This window comes from Microcaecilia unicolor, chromosome 2 (genome assembly GCF_901765095.1).
Source record: "Microcaecilia unicolor chromosome 2, aMicUni1.1, whole genome shotgun sequence".
Lineage (NCBI taxonomy): Eukaryota > Metazoa > Chordata > Amphibia > Gymnophiona > Siphonopidae > Microcaecilia > Microcaecilia unicolor.
In genome coordinates this window covers 577,798,021-577,819,953 of record NC_044032.1, presented here as the reverse complement: position 1 = coordinate 577,819,953, position 21,933 = coordinate 577,798,021, and the positions used below count along the sequence as shown (strand labels likewise).

The 21,933-nt window shown below is 40.6% G+C and overlaps 1 protein-coding gene across 3 annotated transcripts in view; it reads left to right on the top strand.

The window, feature by feature from the left end:
- Window positions 1-21,933, top strand: part of TENM3 (teneurin transmembrane protein 3) — a 582,976-nt gene that overhangs the window by 288,417 nt on the left and 272,626 nt on the right. For all 3 annotated transcript variants that reach the window (XM_030191520.1, XM_030191518.1, XM_030191519.1), the window contains exon 5: window positions 10,964-11,083. In XM_030191520.1, the coding sequence (XP_030047380.1) occupies window positions 10,964-11,083 (120 nt within the window). The remainder of the gene's footprint in view (window positions 1-10,963; window positions 11,084-21,933) is intronic.

Here is a 21,933-nt window from a genome sequence, read left to right as displayed (position 1 = left end):
TGCCTCTTTGTAGGTGATACCAAAATCTGCAGTAGGCTACACACCTTGAAAGGTGTGGATAATCTGAGGAGAGATCTAGCGAAACTTGAAGAAGGATGTAGAATTTGACAGCTACGATTTAATGCTAAAAAAAATACAGGGTCATTCATTTGGACTGCAAAAACCCAAAGGAGCAGTATTATAAAGGGGGTGAAAATTTTCTATGCGTAATAAAAGAGTGTGATCATATCTGATGATACTATGGTAGAAAAGGGGACAACAAAAGCCAGAAGGATGCTTGGGTACATAGGGAGAAGAGCGGCCAGATGGAAAAAGGAGGTAATAGTGCTACTTTATGAATCTCTTGTGAAACCTTTTTTTGGAGTACTGTGTGCAATTCTGAGGAACATGCCTTCAAAAAGATATGAACAGGATAAAGTTAGCCTAGGGGGTGGATATTAAATGATCAGTGGTCTTCAGCCTATAAAGACATACTTAATCTCAGTCCCTGGATTCTATCTATATATGTTGCCCAAATTTGTACATGTGCCCAAGATGCAAATTAATTGAGTAATGAGCCCTTAACTATCGATAATTGGGTGATAACAACCCAATTATTTTAGTTAATTGGTCCTCATTAAAATTTGCACATGCATCTGGCTGCATGCTATTTTATAAGGCATGGCGCCTAACTACTAACCTGCAACTCAAAAGGAGACATTGCCATGGGCATTCTAAAACGTTGCATGCCTAGTTATAGAATACTGCCTTAGTACACCTAACTTGGGCACCAGCATTTATACCAAGTTTCAGCAGGTGTAATTCTGGCACCTAATGTTAGGCATGGGAATTGGCGCTACTCATTATTCTATCATGGGAATGCACCCTTTATAGAATAGCACTTACCACCTATTTATAGAATTTCCCCAGTGTGTATATTTTGGTTGCAAGTCAGGAGATATGTAAGTACATCTGTTGTATAAATGCACAGGAGGTGAGTCTCTCTCAATTTAAAGAAAGCTTTGGAATGAGAGTGCATAGGATGAAGATGAAAGGGGATAGATTCAAGAATAATTTAAACAAGAGTAGTGGATGCATGGACCCCCCCCCCCCCCCCCCCCCACACACACACACACAAACACAAAGCAGGAAAGTTGGTTGAGACAAGAACTGTATCTGAATTCAAGAAAGCATGGGGCAAGCACAAAGGACCTTAAGTGACAGGGAGGTAATATAGAACTTAGTAGTTGGTATGGGGAGGCTTAATCTGCCAGCATTTTCTTTGTTGCTGTGCTGTTTCTATGAATGTTTTTCGCGCATTGGAATTTGGCATGGCTTCCAGGACCTTGTATTAGTTCAAGGATTGGGGCCCTGTTTACTAAGATGCACTAGCGTTTTTAGCACGTGCAAATACTAGAGACACCCATAAGAATATATGGGTGTCTCTAGCGTTAGCATGTGCTAAAAATGCTAGCGTGCCTATAGCATGGCTTAGTAAACAGGGCCCTTGGTATCGAAGAAGAATATTAAACTCTTGACAAGATAACCTTTATTATCTTTTCAGGATTTTTTTGTCCTGCCTATTCCAATCTATTTGTCTGTCAGATCTGTTTTCTAAATTAGATTATTGTTTGTGATTTTTATCTCCCAAGACCCTTTTATATTAAAGTGTTGCAATTTTTTGAATAATTCATAGTGTCATTGCTATTATTTATTTTTTGCCTTGGACAGAGTGGTTTTAGCTTCTGGCAAAGATTTCTGTTTTAATTGGTTGTAATTAGGCCTTATATTGATAGATGTTCTTTAAGAAACCAGTGAGGGTTTTCTGTTGTAATTAAGAATAGGCAAATTTGTTTTGTGGGTAATCCACCTTAAACTCAAAATTTCTGTACATAGCAAAGTATAAATGCTTTTGTATGCTTATGCTGCTTTTATAAGAATGTAAGATTCATCATACGGGTCAGAGTTAAGGTCCATCATGCCCAGTATGCTGTGTCCTGGGTAGATTCTTTTCTGCTTTTCCCCCCTTGTCCACCCCAATAATGGTATTTTCCTCCAGGAATTTATTCAAACCTTTTTTTTTTTTAAACACAGCTGTATTTACAGCTTTTATCATATCCTCTAGCAGTGAATTCTGGAGCTTAATTATGCATGGAATGAAAAATATATATCTTTGGTTTATTTTAAAGATACTACTTAGTAACTTCAATGCATGTTCTCTAATCTTTGTACTCTTTTAAAGAGTAATCTAATTCATGTTTAGCCATTCCACTTTACTTGTTATTTTATAAAAGCTTTGAAATGGGGTTAAATAGGAGCAAACCTGCATGATGAACCTTAAAGATACTTCTCAGCTCCCATCTGAAATGATGCCATCCTTTCACAGGTCTTGGCTGGCAGCCCTATTCTGGCATACTAACAGTTCCCTAACTTCAAACAGATACTCACCAGCCATCATAAACTTATGAACAATAAACCTTCTCTCCCCATATTCACCTAGGCAGCACTATCACAGGATACAACATCAACTACACCATCTGAGGTTCATTCACCTTTTCTTCCCCCAATGTAATATATGGCATCTTCTGCTAGTAATGTAAGAGAAAACAAGTCAGTCCCTAAGAAAGATAATAAATGGAAACAAATTTAGCATTAGAAATAGCAGCACTCAAAAGCCAATAGGAGAACCTTCCAAGACACACTCTGACCTTAAGGTTGTCATAAATCTGCAAGGGAGCATTAAAGAGACACTCCAGCATGAAACTATTGAATTGGAACTTATTAAAAAGCTTAACACCATCACCTAGGCTTGAACAGGGGCAATTGATTCATAGCTCACTACTGGTGTGAATGGATATAACTGTTCTTAAGCTGTCTTTGTTTTGTCTCACTCACCTCTCTTGTCAGTATGTTGTTATTCTAAAACAAGCACGTTGTCTAAATTGAATATTAAGATGAACTGTGTGCTCACTTTTACCTGATGTATTTCTCATGGACCACAGGTATCTGTAAAGGGATTATCCCCTTTAGCTCACTTCTATAGTGACCTGCTGGCTGCCACACTATATACAGGCCCTCTCAGGCCAATGAAGTTAACAGGGCAGGGTGTCATCTGTCCCCTTGGCTATTGTATATAGCCTTAGAACCGCTAACACTCACAAAATAGGAAGATCCAATCATCAAGGGTATTCAGGGTGCTTTGATGAGTGTAAACTCTCTTGTAAACTATGCTGAATGCTTTAACATTCGTTCATGACAACTCTATGCTGACGTTATTACGTTATAGATCAGTTTTCCTTAGTTTATGGATATAAGGTCCAATTGATACAAAACTGAAGTATTACCCCTAAATAAATATGTCACCAAAGATGGCCTTAAAAAATACCTGGGAATTTGTTTTGGATGTACCTTAGAAAATGGTTCCCAAACCTGGTCCTGGAGGCACCCTAGTCAGTCAGGTTTTCAGGATATCCATAATGAATATTAATAAGAGAGATTTCCATGCAGTGGAGGCAGTGCATGCAAATCTCTCTCATAAATGTTAATTGTGGATATCCTGAAAACCTGACTGGCTAGGGTGCCTCCAGGACCAGGTTTGGGAACCACTGCCTTAGAAGATACATTGGAGCAAAATATTAAGACAATCTCATTAACTAAGGAATTAACAGCAAAATGGTCTCCATTGTGTCTGAAGATGATAGTGACAGGACTGTATCATAACTCAAGAAGGCATGGGATAAGTACAGAAGATCCCTAAGGGAGAGGAAGTGATTATAAAGAGCTTGATAGTTGGTGTGGATCTGCAGACTGGATAGGCCATGTGGTCTTTATTTGTCGTTGCCTGTGTTTGTATCATCATGGGACATGTTAGCAACCATGAAAATGGTGATTGTCCAAAAGATCAACTACATTTTGTTCATGATTTCCAATGCCCATGCACAAAATATAGGGTTAAATATTCAACTGGCGGCAGCTGACAATTTCTTCGTGGTTGCCAGCTTTATGTCCAGATATTCAATGCCGAGCCATGTCCAAGCACTGACATTGAATATCTGGGTTGTGCTGATACTTAACCTTAACTAGTTAACATAAACCGGCCAAAGATAGGACTGCTATCTATGCGATTCTGCATGGCCAGCTGTTGTAAACGATAATGTCTGAATATTGGCACATAACCAGTTATGTGCTGACTCTGCTCTGGACTGCTCACCGAATAGCCAGTTTCGGCTTAGGCAGTTAGTGCTGATATTCAGCAGCACTATCTATTTGAACTGCTGCTGAATAACAGCGGATAGCCCCGCAGAGGCAGTTTAATCAGCAGGAGCTTCTCTTGCCTAATTAAATTGCTTTGAATATATTGACCCCATATTTTGCTTACCTTTCTATGAAATCATAAGACTCTTCATATCATACTATTTAATTTATTTTTATTTATTTATTTGTTACATTTGTACCCCACATTTTCCCACCTATTTGCAGGCTCAATGTGGCTTACATAGTACCGTAAAGGCGTTTGCCAGTTCGGTTGATAACAAATACAAGGTTATATTGTGGTCAGATGTTGAATCAGGCATCATGGGGTCGAAGGGAGTGTGGATAGTGGATTGTCCAGTACGATCAGTGGTGTGCTGGTAAATTTTTAACAACAGGCTCTCTCCCCGGTCCACCTCGGCGCCCCCCCCCTCCCCCGTCCACCTCTGCGCCCCCCCCCCCCCAAATTGCAGAGCTGGCTATAGCCGGGGGGGGGGGGGGGGCAATGCATTACTCTCTTCAGGAAAAAACTATTAAATGATCCCAGGTTCCAATCTAATTCATGTTTAATGTGGGATAAAATGCCGTAAATAAATATAAACTTTTAATGTTGAGCACCTGATTCTCAAGGTGAACATATTCCAAACACTATAATGAAAATAAAATGAGTTTTTTTCTACCTTTGTTGTCTGGTGACTGTTTTTCTGCTCATGCTGGCCCAGTATTCGATTCTGCTGCTATCTGTCCTCTTAACTCCGTTTCCAGGGCTTCCTTTCTTCTTCATTTCTGGTCCTCAGCTTCTGCCTATTTTCTCCATCCATTTGCAGTTATTCTTCTCTCTTCCTTTTCCCTCTTCTCATCTCATTCCTCACTCTTCCCTCCCCTCCACCCATGTCCAGCATTTCTTCTCTCTCCCTTCCCTCTCCTCCACCCATGTCCAGCAACCCTCCTCTCCCCTGCCCTCCATCCACCCACCCATGTCCAGCAACCCTCCTCTCCCCTGCCCTCCATCCACCCACCCATGTCCAGCAACCCTGCTCTCCCCTGCCCTCCATCCACCCACCCATGTCCAGCAACCCTCCTCTCCCCTGCCCTCCATCCACCCACGTCCAGCAACCCTGCTCTCCATCCACCCACCCCCATGTCTAGCAACCCTCCTGTCCCCTGTCCTCCATCCACCCACCCATGTCCAGCAACCCTCGTCTCCCCCATGCCCTCCATCCACCCACCCATGTTCAGCAACCCTCGTCTCCCCCCTGCCCTCCTCTCCTCCATCTGCCTTCTTCCAGCCCTCCTCACTCCCCTGGTCATCTATCTTCCGTCTGCAGCTCTGCTCCCCGATAGTAGCCCTGGTTTCCTTCTTGCCCCGCCACCCTGCTTTTAAAATTTTTATTTCCCCTCGAGGCGCGCCAGCGTTGAAGCGAAGGCAGCAGGTTCAGCTCGGTTCCAGCCTTCGTTCCGTTCCTTCGCATCATGGCTCCGCCCTCGCCTGACGTATTTCCTGTTTGCGTGAGGGCGGAGCCATGATGCGAAGGAACGGAACGAAGGCTGGAACCGAGCTGAGCCTGCTGCCTTCGCTTCAACGCTGGCGCGCCTCGAGGGGAAATAAAAATTTTAAAAGCAGGGCGGCGGGGCAAGAAGGAAACCAGGGCTACTATCGGTAGATCTGCAGAGGGCAGATGGAAGATGGATGAGCGGGGGAGCAGAGGCCAACCGGCTCGCACGGGCCAACAACCGGCTCGCAAGATGCCAGTAAATTTAACAACCGGCTCTTGCAAGCCGGTGCGAGCCGGCTCCAGCACACCACTGAGTACGATCATTGGTTATGCTGTGTTGCTGGGTGTGGGGATTTATGTTGGATCAGTGGGATAGGCCTTTTTGAAGAGGTGAGTTTTCAGTGATTTCCTGAAGTTTAGGTGGTCATGGATTGTTTTCACAGCATACGGGAGTCCATTCCATAGTTGTGTGTTGTGTGCTTATGTAGGAAAAGCTAGATGTGTAAGTTGTTTTGTATTTTAGTCCTTTGCAGTTTGGGTAATGTAGGTTTAAGTGTGATCGTGATGATCTGGTTATGTTTCGGGTTGGTAGATCTATGAGGTCTGTCATGTATCCTGGCACTACGCCATAGATAATTTTGTGGACCAAAGTGCATATTTTGAAGATGATCCGTTCTTTGACTGGGAGCCAGAGCAGCTTTTCTTGTAGGGGTTTAGCACTTTCGAATCATGTTTTACCATATATTAGTCTGGCTGCTGTGTTTTGGGCGGTCTAGAGTTTTTTGGTGAGTTGTTCTTTACATCCTGCATAGATTCCGTTGCAGTAATCTGTATGGCTTAGGACCATTGATTGTATTAGGTTTTAAAAGGTTTCCCTCGGGAAGAAAGGCTTTATTCGTTTGAGTTTCCACATTGAATAGAACATTTTCTTTATTATGGTATTTACTTGGCTCTTGAGAGTAAGGTTGCGGTCGATTGTGACTCCAAGTATTTTTAGACTGTCTGAAGTGGGGAGTGTGTGTCCTGGGGTGTTTATGGTTGCTGGTTTGTAGTTGTTGTGTTAAATTACTGGGTACATAACATAAGGACATAAACGTTACCATATTGAGACAGAGTGAAAGTACATCAAGCCCAGTATCCTGTTTCCAACAGCAGCCAATCCAGGTCACAAATACCTGGCAAGATGCAAAACCAGTAAAACAGATTTTATGCTGCTTCTAGAAATAAGCAGTGGACTTTCCCTAGTCCAGCTTAATAATGGATTATGGACTTTTCTGTTAGGAAATTATCTAATTTTTTTAAACCTTGCTAAGCTAATTGCTTTTACCACATTCTCAGGCAATGAATTCCAGAGTTTAATTACATGTTGAATGAAAAAATATTTTCTCCTGTTCGTTTTAAATTTACTACTTAGTAGCTTGATTTCGTTCTCCCTAGTCCTAGTATTTTTGTAAAGCGTAAACAAGCGATTCATATCCACACGTTCTGTTTCACTCAGTATTTTATAGACCTCAATCATATCTCCCCTAGCTGCTTTAGCCTTTTCTCATAGGGAAGTCATTCCATCCCCTTTATCATTTTCGTCGCCCTTCTCTGTACCTTTTCTAATTCTGTTATATCTCTTTTGAAATACAGTAGCCAAAATTGCACACAATATTCGAGGTGTAGTCACCATGGAGCAATACAAAGGCATTATAACTTTCTCATTTATGTTTTCCATTCCTTTCCTAATAATTCCTTTTATTCTCTAGATTTCCATCTGCATAATCAGGCCTTTACATTCTGTCTGGGAAGATTATGGTTTAGTGATCCTAGCATGGAGAACAAATCTAATAAGTCCATACTTCTCAAATCTTACTTCTGATGTGGGAGCTTGTAGATATGTCCATGCTATGTTGGTTTTTGTTGCAGTATTGAACATACTTAGGAAATTAGAAGCAATTACCTAGGTGGGTGGCCAGTATTCACTGTAGACCCCATTTGGAATAATATTTCAAAATTCAAAAAGCTATTAACAGTAGAAATTGTAGCAGGAGCATAATATTAGGAGGATTGCTATATAACTATAAATGTATTCTCCTTCAGTAGTTTTTTGGATGAGTTAGCAATGCATGCACTTTTTTCATACTTTACTAACCTCCTCCCACCCCCCAAAAATGTGATGAAAAACATTACTTGCCAGCCTCTGTGCCAGCCTCAGATGTTATACTCAGGTCCATTAGAACAGCATGCAGGTCCCTGGAGTAGTCTAGTAGTGGGCGCAGTGCACTGCAGACAGGTGGACCCAGGCTTCTACCTCCCTCTACCTGTTATTCTTGTGGAGGAAACTGTGAGTCCTTCAAAACTCACCAGAAACCCACTGTACCCACATATAGGTACCCCTTCACCCGTAAGGGCTATAGTAGTGGTGTATAGTTGGAGGTGGTGGGTTTTGGGGGGCTCAGCAGACAAGATAAGGGAGCAATGGTCAGATATGTACCTGGGAGCATTTTATGAAGTCCACTGCAATGCCCCCAGGGTGCCGTATTGCTTTCCTGGGATGTCAGGGGGGCCAGTGTACTAAAAATGCTGGCTCCTCCTACATCCCAATGGCTTGATTTTGTGCGTTTTGCACCTGGATGTATTTTTTTTTTTTTAGAAAATGGACCAAAAAATAAAACGTCCAAATCGCAAAACCTTTTATTTTCAAAAACAAAAGATAGACGTTTTTTTTGTTTGAAAATGACCTTCTTTGCTATTTAGAGTTTGGGCGTTTTTTGCTTCCAGCTCAATTGAAATCAGAATTGGGATCTGACACCATAAGATCTTACTTGCAACTGTTTGAGGAGACGTTTCTTCTATTTTATATCATTTTTCAGCGACAGTCCACGGATATGAATTATGCATCAGGGTTAATTCTGGAATTCTACAATTATGTGCTCTGAGTGTAGCTTGCTCTTGCTATAGGAACCAGTGGGGTATTATATTTGGATACCTACAATTAATCATACATTATTAAAATATATTTTTTAAATGTTTCCTTATGCAAATAGTTTATTCATTTTTTATTTTCTTTGTAAATTCCATGTGGGCATATTTCAAACATTATTCCTACCCTGGATGGAAGTTCACCTAATATAACCTGAAACTGGTGACCTAACACATGCACAATACCTTGGAAAGTATCTTATACATAGTTTTCTATAATAAATAACATTTTTAGTATGTTCTGGGTAATAGTTACACTAATTCTATTGTTAGCTTGTTCATAAGCGTGCTCTTTGCCTATCTCTCTATATAGCTATAGTAGCTGCTACCCATTGAAAATTCAGTGGATGACATTTGACTCTCTTCTCCAGCATTCTTTTCACTCTAACTCAAATCCAGAACACTCTCACCCAGCCCATGTTAGCTCTGTTCTTCCCTTGTTCTACTGTGTTCCTTCTCTGGCCTTTGTTAGCTGATATCTTCTGGCTGTGTTAGCCCACATGACTATTATCTTTATCCATTGTCTTAGTGTGGGAAGGAGGTCAATTCCGAGCTCTCTTCTCCAGCTCACATACCTACTTGATACCACATGCATAGGCACATTACTTAGCCTGCCCCTACACAATGATCACCTCCTCTGGTCTCTGACAGATAGATACCACACAGAAGCATGTTAAATATAAACACATTTATTTCTAGTTTTATAGATAAATATACATAATTAAGAGAGGATAAAAGAAGCAAACACAGAATTATACAGTGCCATGTTATAAAAATAATCTTTACACCTTTGCACATTTTTCATGTTCTGCAGTCTAAAAATATACTTCTAAATTAATTAATAGTGCCTACGTTGTGGTTTTCAAACAAGTCAGTTAGGTTTTCAGGATACCCCCAATGAATATTGGTGAGAGAGATTTGCATGCAAATCTCTCTCATGAATATTTATTGTGGACTTCCTGAAAACCTGACTGGCTAGGGGTTCCCCCAGCACAGGCTTGGGAACCACTTGTCTACATCAATGTGATATACACATAAGTACAGTCGTAATGATACAAACGAGAGAGGATATTCTCAAAGGCATGGTTTTATAAAAGGACAAAAAGACCAGACACAGAACTGTTTTGGCTTACAAAAAGCCTGCTTGAGTGGTCTGTAAACAATACATAAGTATGCACAATGATAAAACATCAACAAATGAAATATATTAAAATAGAAAACATAAAAAATATATAAAATACATGACATAAATAGACAGCAAAACCCATGTACAGGTCTATGCGCAAATCATTTCACAAGCAAGTACATGAAACAAAAATGTATGTTCTTGCCTGTGAAATGATTTGCATATAGACTTGCACATAGCTCTTACTATCTATTTGTCATGTATTTTTTATGATTATGATATAATTTTAATATATTTAGACATTTTATTCTTTGATGTTTTTTCATTTTGTATATGCATGTATTGCTTACAAACCCCTGAAGCAGGCTTTGTATAAGCCGAAACACTGTCCCGTGTCGAGTCATTTGGACCTCTAATGAAACCACACCTTTGAGAATATCCTCTCTCATTTGTATCACTGTGTTGGAAGACTCATCCATTGTTCTTACTGTTAGATTGTTTGTATGGACTCTGTAGGGTTCCATTGGTTCCTCCACTTTGGTGGTTTTCCTCTCATATACATATAGGTATTCATAGGGGCAGAGAATAGGCAGAGCAACTGCAGAATTTGTGCTTGTGTGCATATTTCATAAAGTACCTATTCTTACTGGCACATAGATGCACACAGTTACTCCTGGCTTGGAGCAGATCTAAATGTGTGTGTCCTTTTTCCTTGGGTAATTTTATGAAGGTACATAGGCTGCCTTATATAAACCAGGCACACCATATGCACCTATATTTTTTATTTTATTTTATTTTTGTTACATTTGTACCCCGCTCTTTCCCACTCATGGCAGGCTCAATGCGGCTTACATGGGGCAATGGAGGGTTAAGTGACTTGCCCAGAGTCACAAGGAGCTGCCTGTGCCTGAAGTGGGAATTGAACTCAGTTCCTCAGGACCAAAGTCCACCACTCTAACCACTAGGCCACTATCCTAACATTTTTTCATTTAATATTTTCTTTATTTTCCATAAAAATAAATTATTTTTGAAGCAAACCCTGTGACTTTTACGAGGTGTTGCTCAGTACGTGACTCTTCTGTATGCTTATCTGTTCTGGTTAAGAGCAGGAAACTCTCTAACATCACTTGTTTCTTTCTGCCAGCCATGCATCTATTTGGCCTGAACTGGCAGTTACAACAGACTGAAAATGACACATTTGAGAATGGAAAAGTAAATTCTGGAGTTGTGCCAACAACTGCATCATTACCTTCTGGTGACAGTGGTAAGAGATGAAAATAATTAATTTACTTTTATCACTCCATGTTTATTTCTGGTTCACTCCTCTGATACTGTCCTTGCAGTTGCTCTCAGGGTATTTCTGTCTTCTAGAATTTTGTTAATTTTATGACAATGTAGAACAATGGTTTTCTCAAAGGAGTTCATTAGGACAGAACATAAATATTTTTATTGTAAAAAGTTCTTGTAAATAGTAAATGACTAAAGAACAAGTGGGGAAAGCATGTGGAGTATGGCTCATAGAATTCTTTCCAATCCCTTTGCATATTTATATCTATCTGTGTGGGTGTGTGTTTGTCTGTCTCTCATCTGGAGGGGAAGGTGATAGGGGTGGTTTGAGTGGAGCAGTAGCCAATCATTGTTGGTCTGAAGAAAAAATATTATTCTGTATTAAAACCATTAGATGTCATTGTCGGTAGATTTCAAAGGATGGATTTTACAGATGAATCAGAGTGCAAATGCCCCAAAACAACAGATATAGCTGTACTTCACCACCACTAGTTAACAATACCCCATAGCAACCAGTTACAGGCTACACCGTTCATCTGTAGTTGTCGCCATCCCAAACAGCCATTAAGAAGGCATTCAGTCACTGGGTTTCATAGTAGAATTTACAAAAAATAAAATTAAATGCACATCTGACTCAATGCATGACTCAGGTGTACTCCTGTTCAGCAGTGCAGTTTTGGCAGCATGCAAGTGGAGTTGCAATTTACGTACATTGATTATAAAACACACACAAATACACAAACATTTACATCTGCTGACAAGCAGGCATAAACTTAGCTTCTTTTTAATTGTGATTGTTAGGGGTTTGTTGGGTCACTTTGGGCTAGATTCAGTATATGGCACCAAAAAATCTGTTCTAAATGGTATTCTGTAAAGGGCGCCTAAGGATGGGCACCCTTTATAGAATAGCAAGTAGTGCTGGAATCCATGCCCAACTTTCAGCATGAGGATTTACATCAACTGAAACCAAATTAGACGCAGATTTCCCTAATTCTATAACATTGCATGCATTTTAAGAGAATGCCCTGACCCGTCTATGTCACTCACATCATTACACCCTCTTTTCAGATCTCTATGTCACTCACATCATTACACCCTCTTTTCAGATCTCTATGTCACTCACATCATTATACCCTCTTTTCAGATCTACACAGATACATTTAGGCGGTATTCTATAACTGGGCACGCAAGTGATGTTTCATGTGCATCTGCCATATTTGGCCCATTTCAGTGCCTTGCTTCCATTATAATGCTTTTCTGTGCTGAAAAATCAGCACAGAAATAGTGCATAACATTAGGCACCGTGCCCCAGATTTAAGTTGAGTGCGCAAATCCAGTCATTCTGTGTGTGTGCAACTTAATTAGTTAAGCCAATCAATGCTGATAATTGCCAATTAGCAAGCAATTGACACAAATTAGAATTTACATGCAGAACTGTCTAAGCATATTTTATAACATGATGCACGTTGAAAAGGGGGCGTGGAATGGGCAGGTCGTGGACATTTCTGAAATCTATGCAGGTTGTTATAGAATATAGCCAGTCTGCGCCTAATTTAGGCATTGGGATTTACACCAAGTTTTACTTGACATAACTGCCCACGACTAAATTTAGTCACTCAGATGGGCGCTCGGCATATTCCATAAACCGCATGGAAATTTAGGTTTATTCTAGTACGCCTAAATTAGGGCGTACTTTATAGAATGCGCTTAGATGAATTTAATTTTGGTGCCAAATGTTTAGGCTTGATATATAGAATCTAGCCCTTAATGCCTCATCCTGTGGGATGTTAGTGTATAGTGACTCCATATTAACGTGTCCTTTTAGAATGCGCTTAGGCATATTTCATTTCGGCACTGATTTTTTTTAGGCATGATATATAGATTCTAGTCCTGTTTATAGAATTCCCTCATTTATGTATCAAGGTGAAAATCCCTCCATCTATCCTGACTCTATCCATAAGGGCAAGAGACGGAGGTCAGCATGGCAATGCTATCCAGCCACCAACAATTCTTAACTACTGTCTATGTTTGGGCCTGTATATTCAATGCAAATGACAATCCATAAAGCAGTACTGTTGTTTAAATGGAGCTGTTTGCTGCTACCACTAAAACATTTTTAAAACCCTGGGCCCGATATTCATTGGTATTTATCCAGATAACTTCTCCTAGCTAGATAATTCCTGCTACCTAGATAGTGCCACTGAAAATCCAGTCAGACTGCCTTGGCACTTCCAAGGTAGTCTATGGGCAGAGTCTGGGCATTAAATTAAATTCACAGATGTCACAAAATTATTCAGGGTCATCAAGTCGCAGGAGGAGTGTAAAAGATTACAGGAGGACCTTGCAAGACTGGTGGATTGGCCGTCCAAGAGGCAGATGAAGTTCAATGTTGACAAGTGCAAAGTGATGCCTGTGGGTAAGAGGAACCCGAATTACAGCTATGTCATGCAAGGTTCCACGTTAGGAGTTACTGACCTAGAAAGGGATCTGGGAGTCATCGTTGTTAAGACATTAAAAACGTCTGCCCAGTGTGCTGCCGTGACTAAGAAAGCACACAGAATGTTGAGTATTATTAGAAAAAGGATGGAAAACAAACACGAGGATGTTATAATGCCGTTGTATCGCTCCATGGTGCGACCACACCTCGAGTATTATGTCCAATTCTGGTTGCCGCATCTCAAAAAAGATATCAAGGAATTAGAAAAGGTGCAGAGAAGAGCGACGAAAATGATAAAGGGAATGGAACGACTTCCCTATGAGGAAAGGCTGAGAAGGTTAGGGCTCTTCAGCTTGGAGAAAAGGCGGCTGAGGGGTGATATGATAGAAATCTACAAGATAATGAGCAGAGTAGAGCAGACAGATGTGAAGCGTTTGTTTACACTTTCAAACAACAACAAAACCAGGGGACACAAGATGAAGCTAGAATATGGTAGATTTAAAACAAATAGGAGAAAGTTTTTCTTTACTCAGCATGTAGTTAGACTCTGGAACTCGTTGCTGGAGAATGTAGTGACAGCAGCTGGCCTTACGGAATTTAAAGGGGGTTTGGACAGATTCCTGAGGGAAAAGTCCATTGAACATTATTAATTTTTTTTTTGGAGGGGGGGGGGGGGGGGGGTTGCCGGGTTCTTGAAGCCTGGATTGCCCACTGTCGGAGACAGGATGCTGGGCTTGATGGACCCTTGGTCTTTTCCCAGTATGGCGGTGCTTATGTACTTATGGCAAAAGCTACCCATTTAACAGCAGTATTCAATCTGCTAATCAGGTAACTATTTGGATAAAGTTAGGACAGTCAAAAGGTCTCTATCACTGGTACCTAGATAAATTCCGGTGGCTGCATTTTACCAGGATGTTTAATGCCATTATCCGGGTACAGTCCAGCACTGGGAATCAGAGGCCTGCATTTAAAGTAAAAATTCTGGCCACCAAGAGCTGATTATTGACCCCCTCTGTTCTTATAATTTTAATTTTCTTCTAAAAATCTGTTATGGGAGTGCCTTGTAAAAGTCTTCATATCCTTATACAATTTTTTGTATTCTGCTTTCTAAAAAATATAGTTCAAAATATCATTAAAATAGTAGTCTGTTTGACTGATCTACATACCATACTCTAGGCTTTGAACTTGAAAGAACAAGTATGGAAATATTCAAAAAGTAATTTAAGAGTGGGGAAACCAAAAAGTTTTGATTGCATCAGGGACAATCTTGGAGAGTGCTGGGCCTTGTGTGGAGACTCATTGTGGGGGCCTCTTTTTCTTAAGTCGATAGAGGGTGAAAATCAAGGCTAAAAGTGGAGCCATGTCTTCTATTATCCCTTCATCTCCCTTTGAGATCCTGTGTCCCTTCATCTCCCTTAGAGATCCTATGTACTTATCCCAAGTTTACTTGAATTCAGATACAGTTTTCATTTCCACCATCTCCAGCTGGAGGTTGTTCCATGAATTCAATATCCTTTCAGTGACGATATATTTTCTCAGGTTACTTCTGGGTCTACCCCTTTCACCTTCATCCTATGCCCCCTCATTCCAGAACTTCTTTTCAATTGAAAGAGACTCACCTCTTGTGCATTTATGCCAAAGAGGTATTTAACATTTCTATAATATCTCCCCTCTCCCAACTTCCTTCCAAAGTATACATATTTTAACCAGGGCTTTTTTAACCCTACCAGGTCTCTCTCCTTGCCCTTTTCCAAGCAGTCAGGCAATGCAGGGGTTTTGGGAGAAACGGGGCAGTTAGGCATTGTGCAGAGCTATGCAGCAAGGATAGAGTTGGTTAGCAGCCAGTGAGGGGTGTGGAAGGATCAAGGGGAACTCTGACAAGGTAGAGAGATCATTTAAGGGATTTATTTTATTGTATTTTTGTTGTAATGTGAAAGTAAATGTAGTACAGAGCCTGCTGAATGTTGGTGGATGACACTGAAAGAATGCATGTGCATGAGCACAGCAGTGTGACACATCCGAGTCACTGTTACCAGGGAAACATCCTTGCCGTTGCTCTTACCTGTTTTCTGTTGGAAGGGGAGCTATGTTGGTGAGAAGATGTGTGTGGGTGTATGAGTAACGTTTTGTGAGGAAAACTGTTAATTTTATGAAGTTGGGGTTAACTGGCTGATGGAGTTGAAATTAGCAAAGGTTTTAATGGACATGTTTGTGTAGCGTTAAGTGTGTTGAGCTTGGCCAGGAGAACTTTAAAGAGTGCAGTGGTGACTGAGTGAAAGTTGTAAAGGGCTAATGTTGTGGATTAGGAAGCCTAGGGTTCTACAATTATTTGTTTAAATTGAAATACTTTTTGTGTCAGCTATTAACTTGCTAAAGCAGAACACATTTTAAAAGTGTGCACTCATCACGGAAGTTAGGTTGTTTTTATTGTGTTGGTTGAGATAGGTAAGTAGGAAAAGACCGAAAGAAAGTTGATGCTGGAGATCATCGTCTGGAAGAAAAGGTGCCCACCATTCAAGATAGCCAGAGGAAAAATGAAGAGAACAGCTAAGTGACTGAAACTATTAAAAATGTGCACATAAGAAAAAAATAGAAAGAAAATCTGAACAATAAATGAGAGAGAACTAAAAGAGAAAAAGAGTAGGGGAAAACTTACCTGTTGAGATCATTGAAGGTCTCCGGAAATCTGAAAGATAAGAGAAAAGAAACGTTAAAGAATCTAGTGCTTTGCAAAATTGAATGTGCTTAAATGATTTATGTGACTAATATTTATACTTATCCGAAAATCCTCTCAATGTATTTGCAAGTAGGTAAAATTCAACTGTTAATTAACATTTAATTCAAATAATAAAAAAAAATATTTTCTTTTTAATGTTAAATTCTCTGGTTTGGCGTGGAGATTATTTTGGGGAAACAACTGTGACATATTTTGACATTTTATTGATATGCATTACTTTGCTGTGCCACCAGAGGGTTTACAATATTGAGACCTTTAACTCAGGGGCTCATTTTTGAAATGATGTCTAAAAAGTGGCATAAAGCAGCATTTGGATGTTTTGTTTTGTTTTTCACAAAAACATCCAAATCAGTACTTTTGAAACCTATTTGTAGACGTTTTTCTATGAAGTTCATCAGAAGTGCTTTCAAATCACAAGGGGGCATGTCGGGGGTGTTTCAAAGGCAGGGTTAGGGCGTTACTTGGTCACTTTACACCCATAATGGTACAAAATAAAATGTCCAGGACTAAAACCAAGATGTTTTGGTCTAGACCTGTTTTTAGAACGAATAAGGCACAAAAAGGTGCCATAACTTACCACCTAATACACCTCCAGTAGATACTGACCCCCTCCCACCCCCCAAAAAATATTAATAAAAATATCACTTACCAGCCTCTATGACAGCTGCAGATGTTAGTCAGGTCTATTAGAGCAGCATGCAAGTCCCTCGAGTTGTGTAGTGGTCAGTGTACAACCCAGTGGGGGACCCAGGTCTCTATCTCCCTCTACCTGTCACACTTATGGTAGAAACTATGACCCCCTCCCAAGGTCACCAAAACCCTACTGTACCCACATTTAGGTGTCCTCTTCACCCATAAGGGCTATTGTAGTGGGGGACAGTGGATTTTGGGAGGGCTCAGGGGTAGAGAATGACATGGGGACGGGGATCCGCAGTAACCGCAGGGATGGTAATGGGGACAGAGCCTGCGGGGATAGGGTGGGATAGATCCTGAAAGAACAGGTACAGATACCACGGGGATGGGGACAAAGCCCGTGAAGACGGGGATAAACTTTGTCCCCGTGTCACTTTCTACTCTGAAGTCTGTTAATAAACTGGACTGTTATTTATGTTTGTTTGATGCAGACAATATTTTTATCTTTTGGAAAAACAAGCAAACATGCTGGCCACAGCTAGCAAAATTTGCATGGGGGATCCTGTACATCCTGCTACCAGCACATCTTCTAAGAAGGCATTTTCTATTGCAGGAGGGTCTATGGAAGACAGGAAAGCTAGACTGAATCCTGAGATTGTTGATGACTTTTATTCACAGATTAAAAAATCATAACTGTGCTTCATAGGGCATATTTCTCTCCTCTAGGGCATATAGAACTGATTGTATTTTGTACCCCTGGACATTTTAACAGGGTGGATTAGGATCCTTGGGGTAGTAGAAGAAGTCAGCTGTTGTTGGGCTTGGAAGGCTAGAAATTGGTGGTGGTAGAAGGATTTATTATAGTTGCTCATTGTTATTGTTTTCTATTTGTAATTTATACACAACAGTTGCACAGCATAGTGTTCCTTCTTATACATTAATAAAAAGATTTAAATATAAAATCATAAATGTTTGAGGCTTCTGCAGATGAATGGAGACAAATTTTATCTCAGTGTCATTCTCTACTCAGGGGACAAGATAAGGGATCAAAAGTGAAATGTGTACCTGGGAGCATTTTTATGAAGGCACAGAAGTGCTCTCTAGGGCGCCCCATTGTTCTCCTGGGATGTCTGGGGTACCAATCTACTAAAAATGCTGGCTCCTCCTACATCCAAATGGCATGAATCTCTACATTTTGCACCTATTCAGAGTTGTTTTTTTTTAATGGACAAAAAAACAAAATGTCCAAATCACAAAACCTTGTTCAAAACACTGTTTTCAAAAAAGAAAAGAAAGATATACATTTTTTAATGGCCTTCTTTCCTATTCAGATTTAGTCATCATATCGAAAATGCCCCTCCACGTCTCCGTACGTTTTATGACGAAAACCATTGACCATTTTAGTAGCTGCCTTCTGCATCGACTCCATCCTGTTTATATATTTTTTAAGGTGCGGTCTTCAGAATCGTATACAACATTCTAAATGAGGTCTCTCCAGAGTCTTATACAGGGGCATGGTCACCTTTTTCCTACTGGCCATTCCTCTCCCTATGCACCCAAACATCTATCTAGCTTTTGTTGTCATCTTTTCCTCCTGTTTGGCCACCTTAAGATCATCCCATATGACCACACCAAGTCACAAAAGTTCTTTAGCTCCAACTGTACCGTTTCCTCGGGATTTTGCAGCCCAAATGCATGACCCTATATTTTTAGCATTAAATCTTAGCTGCCAATTCTGGATCATTCTTCAAACTTTGCTAGATCCTTCCTCATGTTATCCACACCATCAGGGGTATCTACCCTATTACCAAGGCGGTTGGTGGCCCAACTGTTTGGGGAGGCTAAAGGGGGCGGGGTTAGGGGTGGGGCCAGGGGTGGAGCTTAAATCCATAATTGTCTGATAACACACAGAAAAAAAAAGTAAAAGTCACAATTAATACCTTTTATTAAATTTAGATATTAGATATGTATCATATGTCAAAGAATAAAGTGGTTGCTCAAAGCATATACTAACCACAATCGCTGAACTGCAAAACACTATGCACAACTTTGTGCAAAAACACACTCAGAACCTTACTGTACCATAAATATTACACTGGGCAGAATCTAATACACCAATATACCACCCATACGGAAAATGCAGACCATCAACAATATGAAACAAGGGATCATAATATCACAATTCTCATGTAGAGCCACAAAACACCCTAATTCATGTTTAATGTGGGATAAAATGCCGTAAATAAATATAAACTTTTAATGTTGAGCACCTGATTCTCAAAGTGGACATATTCCAAACACTATAATTTCACTACTGTTTTTGAAATTTCTATTCTATAACTTTGTATTGCAAATTACTATGTAAGCCGCATTGAGCCTGCATTGTGTGGGAAAACGTGGGGTATAAATGTAGTAAAGAAATAAAGAAAATAAAATGATCTTTTCTACCTTTGTTGTCTGGTGACTTTGTTTTTCTGATCATGCTGGCCCAGTATCCGATTAACTCCATTTCCAGGGCTTCCTTTCCATTTATTTCTTTACTTTCCGCCTTTCTTCTTCATTTCTTGCCTTACATCCGTAAGTAAAAGCTGGGTCCTCTGCAGACTTGACTGTCCAGTGGATCCAGCTTCTGCCTATTTTCTCCATCAATGTGCAGGTTTTCTCCCTTTCCCTCATCTCATGGAAGCATGGGAGCATGGAAACGAAGAGCCCCCCCCCCCAGCGGCGTGCACCCGGGGGTTCTTTCGCCGGGGGGGGGTCACGCTGTTCCGGGGGGGGGGGGGGGGCGCTGCACCCGGGGGGCAGGGCGCATCCGCGTTCCGCCCCGGGTATCAGCGGCCCTAGGAACGCCACTGATCTGCAGTGCTGTAAATTTGTATATTTATTTTTAAATACTGTTTCATGTTGGTCCTGTTAGGTTTCAATTAGCCATTTCTAACTTTACCTCAATTATTGTATTTATTTATATTTGATCATTTTACCATTGTTATGCTGTTAATGAAATTGTAAGTTTTATGTTAAACTGTACCTGCTGTACACCTCCTTGGGTGAGGTGGTTAATAAATTCCAATAAATAAATCTTAATGATAACCCACATTGATAACTGTGCTCCTAAATGTGTGCACTAAGGCACCAACTAATGCTCCAGCACACAGATGATAAATAGACATCATGCATTCTAGTATGCATGACATGCAAATTAATGCAGGGATGACAAATTTCAAATAATTATATCCAGGTAATTAAGCTGTAGGGCTTTTTGTAAAGTACTACGGGAACTGAGAACGTCCTAACCTGTACATCTCAATTTCGGTCTCTACATTCTGTGTACAATGATAAAACTGTTTAATCTGTGCTGCTTAAATAACTGTAAACCAAAATTTGCTTGAAGAAAGTTCTTATGTTATTAAATTAAACATTTTTACTCCAGTGGTATAGGTTAAGTATTAATAAACAAGGTGAAGATAATCCTTCTTAAAGAACAATAGAACATGAACTTTGCAAATTAATTGTTAATGATCAAGATGAAGTATGTGTGTGAAGACAGTTTCTAATATAGCTTCCTGCCTCAGGGTGGTCATGAGATTTGTTTTCTAAAAACTAAGCTACCATAGACATTTGTCTTTTCCTTTCTTTAACATCAGCATTCACACTACACTGTGTTCCCAACACACATACACAAGAAACAACACTAAATATCTGGCATAGCAAGGGGCTGCAGCTTTGTTAACAAAATACTGATTAACAATAACAGTCACAATTGTTCATGTAATAGCACATAACTGCAATATCCAGCTGCAATAGGCCTTTTTCCCCCACACCTGAAGCCAGACTGTACCGAACTAGCTTAATCAAACAGTTTACAGTACATATCCCCACCTCCCACAAGTCCACGGTGACACAGGACCTGCAAATACTCATGGCAGTACCACACACGATGAAACATATTCGTTCTTAAATCAATTCCCATTTTTGAAATGCCTCCTCAACAGTATTGCAATCCCCCCTAATTCTGCCACTAGCGGTGACAGCCTAGCTTGTTACCACTCCCCCACCTGCCACCTAAAGTAGCTTCCAAAATATCTTGAACAGTACTCAAGAAAATGTCCTGCCCAATCTCTGACAAATGGACTCTTATGAAAGAGACTCAGGCAATCTGTCGTAAGCAACTCATGGGTCAGAACCAATCCACCCAACCCAACCACAAACCAAGCCACTTCAGAATTCACATGCCAACATACGCGCTCAATGGCGCCACATTCCTTACCTCCTGCCAAACTAAATGAGGAATAATAAAAGACCATACTAAATGGGCAGCAGGTAAATAAGTCCTCACCAAAGATAGATCCCTCTTCATCTGTCAAATTAAATCAGCACCCTTCACTTGACATAAATCATTGCCACCCAAATGAATCAGTCAATTCAGGAGAAGAAAAAAGTGTGCATGAGAAAGAGTAGGCAGCAATTGATCCCACTACATGCCATGAATCCCCAGCCACCATGAATCCCCAGCCAGCGGATTTGTATTCCTTGCTACACCAGCCCAAGGTTCGCTTCCCATTGGGACTCAACTGCCTTCTGGGCCCAGAATATGTAGGAATGTCCACACAGCCAAGCACAGAAATCAGGAGGAAGATGCCCTGAAAAGGAAGCTAGCAAAGAAAATTAATTAGGTAAAGGATCCCCAGAACCACGCACATAGCCCGAATAATGGGAACGCTAGCACCCTATATGAGTCAGAAGAGCAGACGAACCCCCTTCCTGTGCCATTGAGGAAGCCACCCCAATACAAAAAGAATGAGTTCCATAATGGGATGGGTCATACCACAAATGGGCAAGCCCCAACTGGAACACAGCAGCAAACTGAAAACAGGTCAGTGGCATATATCCTCATGGACTAGCCTAAATAAACCGACTATAGGCCACAACTGAGCATAAACCTGCACACAAAGCACAGAACAGGCCAACAAACTAGCCGAAGCCTGTAAAGATACCCAAATACCCTGCCCCAGCTGGTCCG